Source organism: Podarcis erhardii (assembly GCF_964252035.2).
Source record: "Podarcis erhardii genome assembly, chromosome: 10".
Lineage (NCBI taxonomy): Eukaryota > Metazoa > Chordata > Lepidosauria > Squamata > Lacertidae > Podarcis > Podarcis erhardii.
In genome coordinates this window covers 28,280,420-28,299,938 of record NC_138500.1, presented here as the reverse complement: position 1 = coordinate 28,299,938, position 19,519 = coordinate 28,280,420, and the positions used below count along the sequence as shown (strand labels likewise).

General features: G+C 40.9%; 1 protein-coding gene and 1 long non-coding RNA gene across 4 annotated transcripts in view; one reads left to right on the top strand and one right to left on the bottom strand.

The window, feature by feature from the left end:
- Positions 1-19,519, top strand: part of MYH9 (myosin heavy chain 9) — an 85,820-nt gene that overhangs the window by 51,832 nt on the left and 14,469 nt on the right. For both annotated transcript variants that reach the window (XM_081879452.1, XM_081879451.1), the window contains exons 6-23: positions 278-370; positions 1,136-1,199; positions 2,179-2,277; positions 3,040-3,183; positions 5,597-5,692; positions 7,346-7,464; positions 8,333-8,485; positions 9,462-9,635; positions 10,126-10,299; positions 10,857-10,971; positions 13,222-13,415; positions 14,327-14,448; positions 14,886-14,955; positions 15,545-15,705; positions 16,332-16,440; positions 16,698-16,829; positions 17,454-17,660; positions 17,908-18,045. In XM_081879452.1, the coding sequence (XP_081735578.1) occupies positions 278-370; positions 1,136-1,199; positions 2,179-2,277; positions 3,040-3,183; positions 5,597-5,692; positions 7,346-7,464; positions 8,333-8,485; positions 9,462-9,635; positions 10,126-10,299; positions 10,857-10,971; positions 13,222-13,415; positions 14,327-14,448; positions 14,886-14,955; positions 15,545-15,705; positions 16,332-16,440; positions 16,698-16,829; positions 17,454-17,660; positions 17,908-18,045 (2,364 nt within the window). The remainder of the gene's footprint in view (positions 1-277; positions 371-1,135; positions 1,200-2,178; positions 2,278-3,039; positions 3,184-5,596; positions 5,693-7,345; positions 7,465-8,332; positions 8,486-9,461; positions 9,636-10,125; positions 10,300-10,856; positions 10,972-13,221; positions 13,416-14,326; positions 14,449-14,885; positions 14,956-15,544; positions 15,706-16,331; positions 16,441-16,697; positions 16,830-17,453; positions 17,661-17,907; positions 18,046-19,519) is intronic.
- Positions 5,699-19,118, bottom strand: LOC309351728. 2 transcript variants are annotated; one of them, XR_014160952.1, is made up of 3 exons: positions 19,017-19,118; positions 13,546-13,673; positions 5,699-6,778 (listed from the first exon to the last, which is right to left on the bottom strand). It is a non-coding gene; the product is annotated as an uncharacterized lncRNA (long non-coding RNA). The 2 variants fall into 2 exon arrangements; XR_014160953.1 differs by lacking the exon at positions 5,699-6,778 and adding an exon at positions 10,981-13,178.

The following is a 19,519-nucleotide window of genomic DNA, read 5'->3' as shown; positions in this document are numbered from 1 at the left end:
GCCGGATCCGGCTCCCCGAGCCTTAGTTTGCCTACCCATGATATAAACCTTGAAGGCAGCAGGTTTTGTTTCTCTGAGTTTACTGGATGGAGAGATTTTTCTTTTGATGCGATTAGTTTACCCTTAAGGAAGTGTATTCCTTAAGGCATACATCTCCCAACAATCTACACAGTGCTGCTTATGGAAATAAGAGTTTGGAGCCAGGAGTTGACAAAATATATCACCTTCTAAATGAATGGGTTGAAAGTAATTTTCATGTCTGATTTCCTGACTCCAGGGGGAGCTTGAGAGGCAGCTACTGCAGGCCAACCCCATCTTGGAGGCCTTTGGAAATGCCAAAACAGTTAAGAATGACAACTCTTCAAGATTTGTGAGTATCTGCCTCCTTACTTGAATTATGCATTTGAAGTTTGGGGGGCAGAGGAAGGATATAGTTGATTGTGGTTTTAGCTGTTTGGCCTTGGATGTAGTTCTGGATACAAACTTCACCTTGTCTGCATTTGAAGGGTATTTGGGGCAAGCAGATTATCCACAAACTCGTATTAATACTATATGCGTGAGTCATCCTAAACGTTGATTGCCTCTGATATAGTTAGCAATAGCAAACATTTTATTTGTTTGCTGCCATTCCAAAGTTAAAACCAAGCTCAAGGCAGCTTACAACATATATAAAAAAATTACATAACTACATAAACATAATGAAGTAGTCATAAACAAAAAATCAAATATACTTATCTGTTTACTGTGTACAATATCCTTTTTAAGAATGATTTGAAACATTTATTTTAAAAGGAAACTGAAGCTATAATGGTGTGGTATTAGATATTGAATACTCTGTGCCATGTAGCACCTGGAAATGAATAGAAGCCAAAGTGGCCTATTTAAAATTGTATTTTCCCTGCCTTCACTACAAGTGGCATCTGAGGCGGCAGATGTCCTAGGTCCTGGTCCTCTACTGAGATCCATCTAATTTATGAGTCACTTAATGCTTGTAAGAGTATCCCGTTATCAAGTTCCTTGGCTGTTCTGTAGAATGAGCCTGAGTTTTATATAGAAATCTAGAATAGCAGCTGTATATCCCACATTTACAATATGTGTAGTCGGCTAACCGTTCTTGTTTTCTTTCTCCTTTCAGGGAAAGTTCATCAGAATCAACTTCGATGTAAATGGCTACATTGTAGGAGCCAATATTGAGACCTGTATCCTTCCCACAGATAGGGAATCCAAATAACAACTAAAGTGGGGGGAGGAGGAGAGCACACAGGCATCTTGGCTTAAGAAAAGGTGTGGGCGGATAGTGTTTTGAAGTTGTACTTTGAAGAAGCAACTTGCCTTTTATGAAGACGATAATATTTTCAGAAGAGCTTGGCAACCTTCGATTGAAGTGCTCATGAGTAGTGATCTTATAGCTACATTTAAAATAAGATCTCTTCCTGAAGTACTTGTGATCCAGTTCAACACTAATACACCATTTGTGAACATTTCTGTTAACTCACATGCACTATGGGCTCAGCTGCTGAGAGCCACCGCTAGGGCAGAAGCCTCAATCTGGCAGAGTAATACCTGAGCTGCCTTTTAAACATACCTCATTGAGTCCAAAATAACAACTCTTTACATCCTCCCCGCAAAATCCTTTATTCTGTTCTGCCAAACTCCTGCACACTTAAAGTTCATGCAGACTGGGTTACAGTGGTACCTCGGGTTAAGTACTTAATTCGTTCCGGAGGTCCGTACTTAACCTGAAACTGTTCTTAACCTGAAGCACCACTTTAGCTAATGGGGCCTCCTGCTGCCACCGCGCTGCCGGAGCCCAATTTCTGTTCTTATCCTGAAGCAAAGTTCTTAACCTGAAGCACTATTTCTGGCTTAGTGGAGTGTGTAACCTGAAGCGTATGTAACCTGAAGCATATGTAACCTGAGGTACCACTGTACTTTGTTTTTGAAAAGTCCTTTATGTATCTTTTTCTTTAATAGTAGTATGGTGACAGAAGGAGAGGGTAATATGAACAGAAGTCGAGCATTCAAAGTATAGAGGCTTAATTCCTGAATGTGAGAGGTTTTTGCAAAAACAACTTGCCCAGTTTGGGTCTGAGAAAGATGCCAAGCTACCTGAGAATCTGTATACATAGAATTTATGTAGACATGGGTAGTTGTTTTTTCTCCCTTAACTTACCAAAGATCTGTTGGAGAAATCGAGAGCAATACGTCAGGCCAAAGAAGAACGAACATTCCACATCTTCTATTACTTGCTGACCGGGGCAGGGGAACACCTGAAGAGTGAGTACTTGGTGCTTAAATTATAGACTCCTAGTTTACTAGTAGTCTCTTTAGAAGTGCTTTGCACAGGCATTCTGTCTTTTTTTAACCCTTTCAACTTGTATAGTATTTGTTCCCCCAAGACTGATCTAGCTTTGTCAGTCTCAACCAATGTCAACATTTCCTTATCTGAAGGCTGTACTGAGTTAATTAAGGACATGAGAAACATCAAATTAGGAGTGTTAACAGCACTCTTAGAATACTGCAAAAGAATTTACTGAACTTGCAGCAAGTAATTGCCCTTCAAATGATTTACGGGTGAGAATATAGGCAACGGGGAGTTACTGTTTTTGTAAGTAAGCTGATTCTGCTGCTTTCCGTAAGTGTTGTACCAAATGGGTTATTGAAGTTAGACACCATTTAATTGAAGTTAACCCAACTAACCATTTTTTGTGGATGTGGGATAGTTCTTACCTGTTTACTACTGTTGCATAACTATCGGCAGGGCAGTGTTTAGATCTCTAGATAAGGGATGAAAAAAGATTCACATAACCTTTTCAGATGGAAACAACATTAAACTTCTGCTTAATGTTGAAGATCTAGCAATTGCTGGAATGCAAGAATACTTAGCCTAGGGTTTAATATAGGAGGCCTAATAAGGCATCCTTAATACCGAGTAGTTGTACATTTGAGCTGTCAGACTTGTCATATAAGCCTTGCTACTTGCCCTGAATGTTTACGCTGAAGTTATGCACTAATGTTTAAACTTTATTGCCTCTTTAGATGACTTGCTGTTGGAGCCCTACAACAAATACCGCTTCCTTTCTAATGGGCACGTTACAATCCCGGGTCAGCAAGACAAGGACATGTTTCAAGAGACGATGGAGGCAATGAGGATCATGGGCATTCCAGATGAAGAGCAGATTGGTATGAAGCTTCTAAAAAAGGCTTTAGATGTGCAAGCGGGTTGTGGTGAAGATTGCTAAATAACAGTGAAATCCCCAAGCACCTGGATACTTTGAGTTGTTAAATTAGTGATCTGCATGTGCCTATCTGGGGATGTTAGATAGTGGCCTTTCCCTGCATTCAGGTTAATTTTGGCAAGTACCCTCTTTCTGCAAAGAGAGGTTTCAAAAGGACAATCTCTCAATATCTCTCTCTCTCTCTCTCTCTCTCTCTCTCTCTCTCTCTCTCTCACACACACACACACACACACACACACACGAGCAAGTAGCTTGCCAGGCTACATTTCAAGCCGCCCAGCTTTCTTTCCACCTTTTTTTCAAGCTTGGTTAAAACAGCTGCTCCTACTGCTTTGTGTTGTGGATGAACATCCAGTGTAAAGGTTTTTAGATGTGTAATTTGTTGTGTATTTAGCAGATTAATTGCACTGCAGAAAGCGTGCTGGGGAGACCACAGATTCAGGATATATATATATAGATATATATATCTATATATTGTTTGGCTTTAATTACAAAGACAAAAACTCCTTTTACATTCAATCTGTAAGTATGACCCATCCATAGACCCATTCACCAGGGTACTGAGAGAGGTACACACTGCTGTTTATATGCTATACCCAATTGCTGACACAGCTTAATTAACACAACTTAACAGCACCTGCTATACTGTTTCACAGCTGTAAAACTAGGTCATGATATTTACTCTGGCCTTTAAAGAGATACACATCTTGTGAAACAATAATGAACCTTAATATTTAAATAAACCATTCAACATAATTGAGTGATGAAAAAATGCTCCTCCTTCCCTGTTTCAGCTGCTGAATGCATTAAATACTATACAGTATTAAGCATGTGAAGATCCCACATCTGGAAGGCAGGTGGTTTGAAAGTCTGATTTTAGGCTCAAAGCTTTAAACCTCTTTAAAACATGTTTGTTTAAATTGAATAAAAAGTAACTTTTTGGCTGGAGAAGTTGGTCCATCTGATGGAGCAAACATACAGTAGGAAATCATATCTGTGTTTTTGGAATGACTTATGTAGGTTGCCTTAGCTTGGAAGTTTGGAGCTTGGGATGTTTACCCAGAAATAGACAAACCCCGCAGGGGTACTGAAACCTAAAATGAGATACTTGACTTTGAAAGAGTAGAGTATCTGCAGGCCCATTTTTTCCACAGCTAATATTTAATCATGATACTCTCCCCATTGTGTTGTGTGGGGCGAAGTCTGTGATCCTCCCATAGGCTCTTAACTCATGAAGAACAGGCAAGTAAGTAGCCCTCATTGATTAGAGACAGCAGCATGGTTCATAGTAAACTTGCAGCTCCTGTAACGTAGTACTGTATCCTGAGTGTCAGAATCCTTAGTGCACCAAGGTCCCTGCCTGTAAAACATACCTGACTGCAGATGCGGCATCACAGGAGACAGGGCCTAGTGACTGTCTGCATCTGTCAATACAGCATTGGACTCAATGTTTTGGGGTAACTTAATTGTAGGTGACTCTGGAGTCTGCCTGCTTCAGTGCTGGCATTGCCACAAAGTGTTAGCACTACCACTTTGTTCTTTAGAAGCTTGGAAGATTAAAAGGTTAGACGTCATTGCATATACAATATCAGTGCTCCTCCTGGACCTTTTATGAGTGGACCCAAATGTATCATTTTGTAAGCTGCTTTGGGTCACTTGTGAAAAAAGACTAATAAATGCAATTATAGTAACATCCACTCTCCTCTTTCATAATAAATCTGTTAGGCAAAATGTGTCAGTGTCTTTGTATTACATATTCTGCTACCAAATACTGATGCCTTTCAGTATTTGGTAGCGGAATATGCTACATTTTCTGAAATGTCACAGGTTGTAAGATTTTTATTTTTTTAAAAAAATTATTTTCCTTGACTTGTGGGGCGCATGAGCTGGATGATAATAATGTCCTTTGAGCCATCTTGCCTTTTCCAGGAATTACTGTTTCTTATATTTCTGATCAGGCATGCATGCAATTATTTTGTAGGCTGTATGGTCAGAATATAAATCTAACATGAATGCAATGTGTAACCAAAAAGGTACTAGAGGGAGGTTTGGGAAGGCTTAGAAAATTCCAAGGTTTGTAGAAGTACCAAGAAATATTGAGATAAAAAAAAATAAAGGTGGATGACCCTCCCAAAACATGGAAGACTGGCTGTTGGGTAAGAGGAGAAATGGTGTGGAGTATTGTTGAGGAGGGCATGGCTGACTGGGACGGTGAACAGAAGCATTTTGTTGCAGATCCATTTGTGCGACTCCGATATACCAAAAGGCTAGTGGGAATGAAACAATTGGTCGTTCGTTCATCTGTGCCTGGTGTGCTTCTTAAGTGACATGTAGTAACTTTTGGGTGTTTTCTTTAGGTCTGCTGAAGGTGATATCGGGTGTTCTTCAGCTTGGCAATATTGTCTTCAAGAAGGAGCGCAATACAGACCAAGCCTCCATGCCAGACAATACAGGTAAATAAATTCCCCCATGGGCCAGAAGTCGGTGCTGCTTTGTGGAAGAGCCCACTTCTTAAAATGTTGGCATCACATATGAAGTCAGACGAGAGTGGAAATATGCACTATAGTGGACTCTAGTGAGTGTGTGCAGCACAGCAATACCCTTGATGGCTTTTTGATGTAAACTGGATATCCTTGGTAACTGCTGTTGCCTCCTGGTGGCAAACATATTATCTACATGTAAATATTGGGTCATCCACTGTCTAATTGCAACCACCCGTGAATAGGCACATGTAATGCCTGTTGCTATTACATTATAGAACGCAGGACGAGTGAAGGAAGGGGTGTAGAATGTAGGGAAAGAGTGAGGGAGCAGTGTCAGTTGGTGGTAGTTGAAAGGAAAGATGCAGAAGAGAAATGGAGGACATAGGAGGAAGGGAGCAGACAAGGCATTAAGAAGGCGAGGAAAGCTGAACACGAGCAACAAAACTAATAGACAACAAGCAACTGTGTATGATTGGGATTAACTACAGTGACACAAACCTGACTGTTTTGGGGTTGGGTCGCTTGCAGGAAGTTGATCATCATAACTAGATATTGATTCTTGATCTGTAGGAGTGAATATCTCTCCTCATCTATATTTTAGAACAAGTATGCATTACAGACTTTCTTGTGCCAGGCAGAAGGTGAATGAGGGAACAGCCGGAAACTGAGTTCCAGTTGTGTAATGGGAGCTGGCATGCATTTAGGACTTGAGTGGGGTTGTGATGGAACCTGCTTCCAATTCACGGCTGAAACAAATTATTTTAAATGTCACACTTGCCCTCTAATATCAAATGTGAAACTCCTGACTGAGACAGATGCTTGTGTGTTTTGAAATTGCTGTGATCATGGTTTCTGGCATTTGAACACCAAATGTTAGAAATTTGATGCCAAGCCAGAGGGGCAGTAAAACCTTGACTCAGTAAGCCAGACCTGATGCCATCTACAATTCAAGTGCCTTAAATGGTGAGGGGAAGTGTAGCTGTGTTCTCTGAATCAGGGAGTCTTTCATTCATAAATGCTCATGGAATTGGTGGAGCCACCAGCAGGTACTCGAGTCTGCAAGAAATTGTAAGCAGCCAAGTGTAAGCTGTTGAAAAACCTTCAGAAATCAGCACACCTTTCTTAGTAACTCTGAATTTAGCACTTAAACTGATTTACACCTTGGTAATCAGGCTTGTAACGGAGATATTTCTTTGGTAGTGCAAGTCTGTCAATCAAAAACGGGCAGGGATTGTTGTCATCCTTTCCTAGAAAACCCAATAACTATTTTATGATCACATGTAACTCTCACTGTTCTTTCAATGTGGAACTCCGCATCCAGACAGTGACCAGACTTTTTCCTGCCTGGTTTCAGCAAGCTGCTACATACTTTGCCTTCAGATCATGCACTAAACCTAGAGTTTCTCTAACAAATGAGTGGCATACACAAAACAATAATCAACCCTCTGTATCTCTATCTGTAGCACACAAAGAACAATGGTTTCAGCTTTCCCTGTGTTTGAAAAGTTGTTAGGTTCCCTTAAGTGACACTCTGCAGAGCAGTGTACTTAAAAATACTCATTTTCACAGTAAAATGGAAGAAACAAATATTAAAACTTGGCTTTTGCTCTTTCTCTCTTGTAGCTGCTCAGAAAGTTTCCCACCTTCTGGGTATCAATGTGACAGACTTCAGCAGAGGAATTCTCACCCCTCGTATCAAAGTGGGACGAGACTACGTCCAAAAGGCTCAAACTAAAGAGCAGGTATGTTTTGTACAGGTTTGCAACAAAGACAGTAAAGAATAAGCAGTATCTTTACACGGACATGTAGACAGATGATCAGTGGATCACATAAATGGTTCTAGAGACGGACCTGTCAAATAGGTTTTCAAGGAAATGAGCATGAGCTGTGTGTTGAGAGTTAGACTGCAGTCCTATTCACTGTAGTAAGTCCTATTGAATGCCGTGGAGCTTACTTTCAACTGAAGGTGCATAGGAATGTATTTCAAGTCTTTAAAGGGTGAATTCCCAACTGGTTCTAACTAGAGTCATTCTGTGAAGCTCCATATTGGAACAATGCAAAGAGTAGTAGTTGGGAATGTAAAGCTCTGGTGTTCATGTTTCTTTCCTGCGCCCATGCACATCCCACACCCCACCCAGCAACATTCTGTATGCGTGCTGCTGCCAGTATGGTGTGTACAAACAGGATGAAAGCTGAAAAGTTCCAAAAGCCTTTAAAAAAACTACAAAAAACTTCCGTATTTGAAAGTAAGATAAGAATATTTGCAGATTATCTTTGCATAATTTAGTTGATTCAAGAAGATGATGTTCTGAAAAGTAAAAAAGCCATGATCTCACTGTTGGCGTCCATCAGGCCAGAGGGAATTTCTCCTGAACTGAGTTGCCTCTCTTCTTGCTTCAGGCTTTTATATGGTAGTACCAGCCCTGTAGCATTGGCTGACGCTTGCATGTTGTTTTGTAGAGGCGAGTATTTACGAAAGATTTAACTTTCTGACAATTGATGGGGCTCCTAATGATTCAGGCACTGCAACCTTAAATTTAACAATTGTGATAGTGTTTTTTTGCCATCTGGTTTGGGTTGTACATGTGACTTTTACCCCCCTTTTTTAAGGCTGACTTTGCCATTGAGGCTCTGGCTAAAGCCACTTATGAGCGCATGTTTCGTTGGCTGGTGATGCGGATCAACAAGGCACTGGATAAGACAAAGAGACAAGGAGCATCTTTCATAGGAATCCTTGACATTGCTGGCTTTGAAATCTTTGAGGTAAGTAAAGGGCAGCCGCACTTTTAAATTCCAACATACTGTGTTTGGATGTTAGTGTTGCTCAAGGAGGGATGTCAACTAAGAACCTCCACTTGAACTGTGGTTCTTCCAGTTTCACCCCAGGGCTCAACCAGGAAGGAATGCAAGGGAGCCCACCTTTGATGTACTGGACCATAGTGTACTCGTGTCACATAATTTTTCAGTGACCCCAGGCAGCAAGTAGGAACAAAATAGAATTCTTTTGAAGAGACGCTAGATACATTCTTAAAGTCCAGTGTAAGCTCCTTTTCTGAAAGATTGTGGCTTGGATCTTAACTAGGCTTCCACAAATGGAAGGTCTCCTTACATGGACTGGACCAAGATCCAGCAGAGCATCCCTCTAGCAGAAAGAGGAACAGGCAGTTTTTGCTGATCACCCCCCTCCCTGCACTGTATCTTATTGTACCCCAGAGGTCCCCCCCAACCCTCTAGACCAGGGGGGAAAGGGGGTGCATGGGATGGGAATTGGCAAATCTCGTTTCCCCCATCTACTGGTGGGAGCATTATGAGTGCAACTTCCCTCAGGGGACACTTCAGCCAACATGAGCCAACTTAGGGTCCGATCCTAGTTTTTCAGTGTTAGATGTAATATTATGGTCTTGGTATGCCTGAAAAATCCAAAATGACTGTTTAAAAATGATTTTGGAACAAAATAAATAACCTTAATATAATGTTTGCTGTCAAATACTCTTTCTTTCAGTAAGAATTGGCATGCAGGATTGCTGCTAAGTGGAGAGCAGATGTCTGCTGCTCCAAGTTTAGAATTGATGCTCAAATGAGTGCTGCTAAGCACCTAACAAGATGCCTTCTTCATCTCAGTAAATAAGGCAGTGGAGAAACTAGTTGAATGTTGGTTCAGAAATGGGGATACTAGTAGGTAACCATTTGGTGGGCAGCATTCACCTAGACCTGTGTTGTTCTATTTTTCCGGAATTAGCTGAACTCATTTGAACAACTGTGCATTAACTACACGAATGAGAAGCTGCAACAGCTCTTCAACCACACCATGTTCATCCTGGAACAAGAAGAATACCAGCGTGAGGGCATAGAATGGAACTTCATTGACTTTGGCCTGGATCTGCAGCCCTGCATTGATCTTATAGAAAAACCGGTGAGTGACTCATGCATCATGTCCTGGGTAGTACAGAACAGTTATTGCAGTGAGCTTAAGGCCCGTATGCACAAACCTCTTGATTTATGCTAAGAAACTGAATTTATCTACATAAGTGTGGCCTATGAGCTTATGAGGCCACCACTTTGCTGCAGCGGAGGTAGTTGAATGTGGTTAGTTCCTAGGTAAGAAACTGCCGGGGAACAGCATGTAAGCAGCCTTGGATTCCATGGTGGAAGGCACTAGGTTACAATTAAAAGATAATAAATTTAATTTGAATAAACTGGCAAAAACTCATTTAAATGTAGAATTCAAAAGTGGCATATAAAAGGAGCAAGAAATGGGATAGTTTAGAGACTGCTTATGGCCAATCTGGAAAGCTGCTTTGCTAAGAGCAATTGATAGATTTCATTTTGTGCGCTTTTCTTGTTCAAAACCATGAATCTTTATAGCAGTGCTGATTTCCACCTGCTTTCTTTTTTTAACACAGGCTGGACCTCCTGGCATCTTGGCCCTACTGGATGAAGAATGCTGGTTCCCCAAAGCTACTGATAAAAGCTTTGTGGAAAAGGTGGTGCAGGAGCAAGGCACTCATCCCAAGTTTCAGAAGCCAAAGCAGCTAAAAGACAAAGCTGATTTCTGCATTATGCACTATGCTGGCAAGGTAAGCCCTTGTATTTGTAGTAGAAAGAAAAGCAAAGAGGTGCTACTGAACTGTGGACAATTTAGGTCCTGCTGATTTGAGGGTTTGTTTTAGGCTAGTGAAAGCTATGTAGTGATCAAGTTCCACATTAGGAAAGGAAGCAGTGTGCTCCCATAAAGGTCTACAGCTTTCCATTTAATGGCAAGGCACATGAACTGTTGCGGATCCAGCCTTTCCGTTCTTCTCCTTACAGTGGCAGATTAAGCACTTGTTGACTAGCACTTCTGAGGTGCTCTGGATAATTCACATTGGTGGTATCCAACTAAGTCATAGCTGGAATAGACCCACTGAGATCAGTAACTTAAGTTTGTCATGACTTGAAGCCCATTGACTTATGTGATCTACTCTGAGTTAAATCATACAATAAACTATAATTAAGCTTCACCACTTAGTACAGTATTTCTAGAATCATGTTCCATTTCAAGAGTGTGGCAATAATAGTTTTGCCTCTTTTTCCTCAATACTGAGGCAAGGTTAATCTTTTGTAGCTAATATTAATGAATTAATTTCTTCTCTAGGTTGACTACAAAGCTGATGAGTGGCTGATGAAGAACATGGATCCCCTTAATGACAACATTGCTACTCTGCTACACCAGTCCTCTGATAAATTTGTTTCTGAACTGTGGAAAGATGGTATGTAACCAGATTTCTTGCATATTTTTCTTAGAGTGCTTATCCAATATCTTCAAGCACTTTATATATAGGGGCTTTCTACTCCCTTAAAATGTCAGTGATCAGTGTGATCCAAAACTTGTGTATGCTTTATTCTGAATACTATCCTCCTCCTGTTGCTGAACTGAGGAGAGATTGGAAAAGGGTCAAACTGTCAGGGGCAGGCAGCATTCCAGAATAACATTCAAACCGATGTTCCTTGTAATAAGATGAAACCAAACATTGCCTCTAAGGATTTCTTTGCTTATTCCAGTGCCATTAGGTATCTTGCACTCTGGATTATCTGCTTTGACTCTCACTGTTACTATCTCTTTTCTTGGGTTTTTCTTTGACGTCTCTGTTGCAGAGATGCAGAACGTTCAGAGAGCCTATTTCTATCAACACTTTCCTATTCTTCATCTAGAACCAGGTGACTGAGAAACCCCGGGTGTCGTGTCGTGTGTGATTCCTTCTAGAGCCATGCAAGAAATGCTTCCAATAAATCTTATCTGCCCCTTTGCCATTCCTGCTTGTCTGTCTCATTCAGTCCCTCTGCTTTTTTGCTAGTAGACCCTCTTGGGCTTGGAAAAATAACTGATCTTGTTAACAAGGTGTGATCACACAGGCACAGCAACACAAAATACATGGATGGTACTGCTTTAATGATTCATACAAATAACTATCTAAAATTACTGTATAAATTATTTTATTGCTAGTGGTGCCATATGGAGTGATGACCATATGTGGCTCTAACCTGAATATTTTTGTGTATGAGGAGCAGTAATTAGGTTATCCAGTGGCTAAAGTTGGAACTATTAATGTTACTGATCCCAAAGGATGCAGCTAATCACCCTGCATGAAGTTTCTGTTCAGAGAAATTACATATTTTGCTGCCTCAGTACAGATTGCTGATGTTTAGCCATCAACTTTAAGAGAAGTTGCCAGTCAACTTTATGAATACTTTTCTTCAGATTCCATTCAGTAACACAACTTGTTTCTATACCAGTCTTGACTCTACTGTTGTTGGTTTTTTTGAGGGGGGTGAGGCATCATAATTTTAAGCACAAGTACATTATCCCTTAGCAATGATCTTGTCTTTCAGTCTCTAATGCAGCCCTCTTTTTGGGCATATTAAAGGTCTTCCTTTGAGTCTTTTCTTATTTTTTTAGGGGAGAAAGAGCTTTTGACAGCCACATGCTCATTGAGCTATGTGAAGCAGTGGCTGGCTTGAGTGCACAATTCAGTGGTTTGGTGGACTGCATTTTTTAAAAACCTGATCTATCCCATTAGGCTCATTCTGATAATTAGAATGACTAATTTTGGTTGAACTATCTTTTGTCCATTGTAGTAATATTAAGAGAGGGGTTTAATCATCTTACATAATTAATTTCTTTTATGGCACATGGCGAACTGGTAAACAAAAGAATTGAACAAAAGGCTTAGTTGCTTTTAGCACTGAGGGACAGTTGCTGTGACATGCTAATACTAAACTGCCTCCTTGTGTCCAGTGAGACAAGTTGTTCCAGCTAAAACACACGCACATTATAACATGGCACACTGGGCAGTGATTTCATAAATTCTATCATTTATGACCCATGGGATATACCAGGGAGAGACTCCTTATCACAGTGAGAAGGAGAAATGAATCTTGTTAATATATTTAGCTTACAGATGTTGTCTGGTACTAGAAAATGGATTTTTAAATCACATCTGATTCTCTACACCAGGTCTGATCAAATATTTTAAATTTTATAGCAGGAACCCTGTAAAAAATGTCCAAGTGCAGTCTTGGCTTGACTGTTGACTGCTATAACTTTGTCTTACATAATTCCATTACTTGAATTCGTTGCATTCATTGGAAAATATTGAGTCTGTAGGGGCTAGCATTGTGAGAAGTGGTTTTCCTTTTTGGTTACATCAAGCATGAGAGAGAATATTTTGTCTAAATCAAACCTATTGTGCCAGTTCTACTTTACTCCTAGACATTGGCATAAAATTGCAGTTTAAAATCTCTCAGGCATGAGATGGATCTTAGTTTTAATAGTTGGCTGCTTTCTTCCCTCCTTGTTTTTGCCCAATACAAATGATGAATTGGTCCTCCACATCTGTAGAGGAGTGAAGCAAATGGATCCTGCAAACTCCTTTTATCCTTGTTGTATCCAGATATGTTAGGCATTCTCTCACCAAAGCTGTTTAGGGGAAAATATTAACAATCTGGTGTCTTTCCTCTAGTTGATCGCATAGTTGGGCTGGATCAGGTGGCTGGCATGTCAGACACAGCATTGCCTGGGGCCTTTAAGACCAGGAAGGGCATGTTCCGAACAGTAGGACAGCTGTACAAGGAGCAACTGGCCAAGCTGATGGCTACCCTGAGGAACACCAACCCCAACTTTGTCCGTTGCATCATCCCCAACCATGAGAAGAAGGTAATGCATATAAAAAGAAGCATTGTACTATACTCACATATCAAAAGTGACTTGAAGATTAGTATAGATTGCCACTCTTGCCTGTATTAGGGGTAGGGGATAATGAGGGGAAAAACAGCTGTATCCCTGCCTTTGTATGTGGCTGCTTTAGCTTGGATTTTTTCTTGTTGTTAATCCTTTGCGAGATATGCTGTGTTTACTCACTATATGACTATTAGAAGGCACCTTTTCATTGCACTTGGAAAGATCTTTGCAAACCTAATGAGAAATAATGGCATTTACTTAGTACTAAAATAGTCAAGTATTTAATTATGCCCTAACTTTCCATTTTAAAGAACATCCTTAGTGACTTGCAGTGGGAGTAGGGGTTGAGAAACGAACTCCCCCCCCCATAAAAAAATACAGGAACAGTGTTTGTTGTTCGCTGGCTGGCTTACAATAAACAAAACATACAGCCTGGAATCCAACACTGCATGTGTAGCCTTCTGCTTGCACAATAGGACAAGACAACTTGCAACATGGGGGGGAAATAGCTGCAACATAACAAAAGTAATCGTAATGAATAAATAAGATTTCGAAAATACACAACCAAACTAAACAATTTCCACACAAACCTCAAGATCTAAAATATACAAAAACCCATCAGCAACAACCCATCGCCAAACAAACAACACCCCAGCCCAAGAGTCTGTTAAGTAGCCTCAGCTTTTGTAGCTGGAGTTATTCAGGGCCCCAACCTTCCAGGCCAGATGGGAAAAGGCCTGCAAGGCATGTTGAAGCATGATTGTGACTAGGACTTCTCTTGGAGGGGTGCAATATAAGCTGCTAGAAATGCTCCTGTTGACTACCACCAGGGAATCCACAAGCATCTGCCTCATGTCCTATAATAAGAACGTGTCTTTTCTTCACAGGCTGGAAAACTGGATCCACATCTAGTTCTGGATCAGCTTCGTTGCAATGGAGTACTGGAGGGAATCCGTATCTGCAGGCAAGGCTTTCCCAACAGAGTTGTCTTCCAGGAGTTCAGACAAAGGTAAAACTGAGGCATTGGCTTTGCTCTGCATGGTATTGAATGCATTATGTGAAGTGCTCGTAGGTTGTCAGAGGACTCTGCATGTAGTTTGTAAAGAGAATTGTCTTGCCAGCTAGCAGTCTATTCTTCATAGGCGGCCTTTTAAAGCCCCTGGTCAGCCTCAAGCAGTGTCAGAGGCCCGCTCAGTAGTTATATGGTGTTAGCAGGCCAGGGGCTTGCTTCGAGGACCACTTTCGCAACTCTTTTAGTCTGTGTTATCAGGTAACACCCCAGAGAGATCTTCAGTTGCATTGCTGCTAAGTGTGTTGAGACTGGACTGGGTACCCTTCTTGACAATAGTGGTTGTTACGTTGAGTTTACATGTGCTTCATAAAAAACTAGCCAAATATTCAAACAAATATGAGCTAGTGATATAATGGTACCATTTTTCCTTTTAGATATGAGATCCTGACTCCAAATGCCATTCCCAAAGGGTTCATGGATGGAAAGCAAGCCTGTGTTCTGATGGTAAGTCCTCTGCTCCTGTTGCTGATAACGTAAGAAGGGATTAGGGGAGCAATATACAATCCATTAGGTAGATGTTTCAATAATTCATATTTAGTGTTCTTATGAAAAGTGTGCTTCTATTGATGACCTGCTGGACCTTGGCTTATCACTAATGAATCATTACTGTGGAGCAGTGTTCTTAAGTTGTTGCAATTTCAAAATGGAACTGGCATGCATCTGAATTCCACATTACCTCCTGATGGGTTTTTCATTCATAAGGAGGAGTATGTTTCAGGGCATGCTCTTCAACAATCACTGGGGGCAGCAGCTCCTAAACCACATACATTTTAAAGATACAGTGCAACCATAACCATGCCATGTCAGGAGCAAGTCCTGTTGAATTACATGGGCATTACTCCCTGGTAGTAGGAATTAGGATTACGGCCTTGGATTACTCTTTGTATGAGCATCTCAGCAGGAAAGCTCAGGTCTCTTTTATTTTCTTCAGTGGCATTAAGTCACCATGGAACAGTTATTGTGTGAAGAAATACACCACAATGCATTCTCTTCATTAGTCAATGATAAATATTTTCTTCTCATTGCCATTTAGATCAAAGCCTTGGAGCTGGATCCAAACCTTTACCGAATTGGACAGAGCAAAGTGTTTTTCCGAGCAGGTGTCCTTGCCCACCTTGAAGAAGAAAGAGATTTGAAAATCACAGATGTCATTATTGGGTTCCAAGCGTGTTGTAGAGGCTACTTGGCTAGAAAGTATGTTGAAAGTAATGTATAATCCTTCTTGTTAGCTAACATCTGCATCCAGTTGGCAATAAATTACTGGCATTCTGAATTCTAGATAACTTTGAAAAACACCATTTGGCCTAGGCTCATGATTTTCTAACAATTCAGGAAAGCTTGAGAGATTACTTCCAAGGTACACACAAGATGGAATATCTAAATTCCAGGATGCTGAGCTTTCTGAAGTTCCCTGTTTTACTGTAAAGCTTACATTTGAATCAAAGTAAAATGTTACCACACTCTTAAGAATGAATTGGCTCTGGAACTTTCATCACAATTTGTACAAATACAAGAATAAAGCATCAAAATTATATTATGAAAAAGTGCTGGTGGCATTTGTTCCACTATGTGGTATGAACCCAGTAGGACAGAAATAGATTGAGATGGGAAATATGGAATGACTGGTGACCGAGTCATCTTCCCCCCCCCCCAAATGTTCACACAAATAGTGGTAAAAGACAAACAAAGCAAACATAACGTTTGAATGGAGAAGGCATGATATAGTGGTAAAAGCAAATGAAATATTTTAACGTGGCTTTGTAAGTAGGGTATCTAGCTTTTATCTGACCCTGTGCTTTCCCCACCTCTTCCCATTACAGGGCTTTTGCCAAGCGCCAACAGCAACTAACAGCAATGAAGGTACTCCAGAGGAATTGTGCTGCCTACTTGAAGCTTCGCAACTGGCAATGGTGGAGGTTGTTTACAAAGGTACTAATCAGAGGAAGGATTCAGTGATAGGAAGTTAGGCTTCAGAGCCAAACAAGAGCATGTAATCCTCTCCCTTAAAGGCACTGTCTCCAGTTCCATATTCTGTATTGCATACTTAGGATTGGCCCTCCTTCCAATGGACTTTGTTGGCCATTGGGAGGGACACCAGGGCTCTGAAACTCTGTGCAAGACAAAGCAAATGTTCTACAGCTGGCTGATAAGCGTGGGTAACTTGTGCTCCAATTGATTCCCTGCAGGTGAAGCCTTTGCTGCAAGTGAGCAGGCAGGAGGAGGAGATGCTGGCCAAAGAAGAAGAGTTGGTCAAAGTCAAGGAAAGGCAGCTGGCTGCAGAAAACAGAGTGTCTGAAATGGAGAATCTCCAGTCACAGGTGAATAGATGGTTGTCCTTCATAAAAGTGGCTGATCAGCTCCTTGGTTACATATATATGCTTGAAAGTCATGTAGTCATCATAGCTGATCTTGAATAGTGTTTTGTAAGTGAATGGCTCTTTGAAGCACACTGCACATTGGGGGCACAAGCTAAAGAGCTTGGGCACAGGCCCATGGAAGAATGCATATATGCTAATTTATATGTATAGCTGCCTCTGGACAAATTATAAGTGGGTGGCTTAAGGTTCACCAGCATTGTGCTGTAAGCAAAGTTGTTATTATTTTTTAATAAGTTTAAAGAACAGGGTGGAAGGGGGCAGGAAATACAGGCCCTGGCACACAAAATGGGCCTTGGACCCTCTGGGCCATCCTGCTAACAATGTACAAAGGTGTAATCAGGTTTGCATCTGAACTTCGTGTCTGATAGAGAAGGAATTGTATAAAGCTTTTAATTCAAAATGTAGTGTAGTGTAATATCCTGCAGACTTCCACTTCTTTTTCAATGCACCATTGTGTGAATAAAATCCAGCAGGGTTTTTTTTTTTAAAAAAATAGCTGATTCCATCTTTAGTAAAATAACAGAAGCCTCAGATTGACTTAAGAGATGTGTTTGTTTTGTGCAGCTCATGTCAGAGAAGATGCAGCTGCAAGAGCAGTTGCAAGCAGAAATTGAACTCTGTGCTGAAGCTGAAGAGATCAGAGCTCGCCTGCAAACAAAGAAACAGGAGCTAGAGGAGATCTGTCATGACTTGGAGGCAAGAGTGGAGGAAGAGGAGGAGCGGTGCCAGCATCTGCAAGCTGAGAAAAAGAAAATGCAGCAGAACATTCAGGTAATGGGCTATAATTTAACACTCAGCAGCTGTTATAATCTTTGGTACATAGTGGCGTCTCAGTAGGAAGTGTAGAAAATGATGCTGCTTCAAGTAAACGCTGGGACCATGTTTGTTTGCTCATCTCATGACTAGCTGTTGATGTGCATAGACCCATGTATGGCCTCGTGACCATTTTAAAAGTATGGTAAGTGGTCCAATGTTTATCTAGCTAATAAATGCATATATTCTCTTGTTCCTTGTACAGGAACTTGAAGAGCAATTGGAGGAAGAGGAAAGTGCCAGACAAAAGTTACAGCTGGAGAAAGTGACGACTGAAGCAAAATTGAAGAAGCTGGAGGAAGATCTGATAGTTTTTGAAGATCAGAACTGCAAACTGGCCAAGGTAAAGCAGAAACAGAGCTCCCATGTAGTGGGATGATAGGAGGAAGGAAATATAGACAGCATCCATGAGAACTGAGGTGCTCTTGGCATGTTGGTGCCACCTGACAGAGATTACTAAAGATATACTTTGCATGAAGGAGCTGATATTCTATCCACGTGCAATTTCATTGGCCTACTGGACAGATACCAACTTCATATCACTTTTCTGAAAGAGTCCATGCAACCTGGGATTTCCCCTCACCCCGGCACTCCCAGCTTCATCTAGAGTTGCAGCTGAGTTTTTGTGAGCAAGCTATTAGGAAATCATAGCTGTGTCCAAATCAGAATGTTCTAATTTGGATAGAAAATAACATATTGTTGTACTGGTTCCAGTAAAATGATTTTTTAATTTAGCAAGTCTGTTCTTGAAGAACCCTATCAAAGGACTGGAAGAGTCAAAGTACTATTTTAATTCAGCCCCTGTGCTGAACAGCAGGACCACCCACACACCAGCCCTTTGCAAATTAATTAGATTTTTTGCTGCAGTTTGCATGAGCCCAGGAATACATAGAATAATGTCTGAATAACTGTACCTTAGCTGAAAAAGCAAGGCAGAACTACTTAGTAGAAAAAATGGATCAACATTAGTGGTTGACAAGTACTCACAATTCCTTTAAAACTAGAGAGCATATAAGGAGCTGCCTCTTCCCCCAACCAGGGCATAGTTATCTAATCTTTGAAAATGGCCCAATTTGCACTCTTTAGTTTTCTTTTCATACCTACCTTAAGTAATGTTTTCTCTTGGTTTGCTGGAGTGAAATTAACCTTAAAATTGGTGTGGATATAATGCTAAGGGTTATGATCTTTCCCCTCCATTCACGAGCTAGAAGGAAAGAAATTAGAAAAGGGGTGATCATGGCAAACCCAGAACTATTTTTGAACAAAACAAATTTTAAAAACTTGAATCTGCTTATTACATCAGTATGGCCTCACCATATGGCATCCTTGAGGTCTTCCTTTGGTGTTCGTGAAACCTCTTGCTACCCTGCTTTCACTCGACCCTTGGTAATGAGGTGTTGAGGATGGTTACATTTTGTCCTGTGAAAAGTACATAGAGGAAGTAGGGGAAAGCATCACTCTTCCAACATAATACTTCATTTCTAAGTGCTTTTCAAGACTTATTTATTTTACCCAGCAAATATGTATGTGCGTGCTTTCTGTCCCGTGCCCTGTTGGAGGCAGAGGCGGGGGCTGGGGGAGAGACCTGGGGAAGCAGAGACACCATGAGCAGCATATAAATCTTTATCATATAGTCAAGAGGTATCTAGTAATCTTCCTGGGGAAGTAGGTGAGCCAAACAGTTGAGCTCTCTTAAAAGTTCATTCTTGTGGCTGTTAGCGCAGTACAGGATTCCTGATCCAGACAAGCTGTATCTCTGTTCAAGCCTTCATTACAGTAGGTACCACACACATGGAGGAGTCAGTGGGAATGGCCAA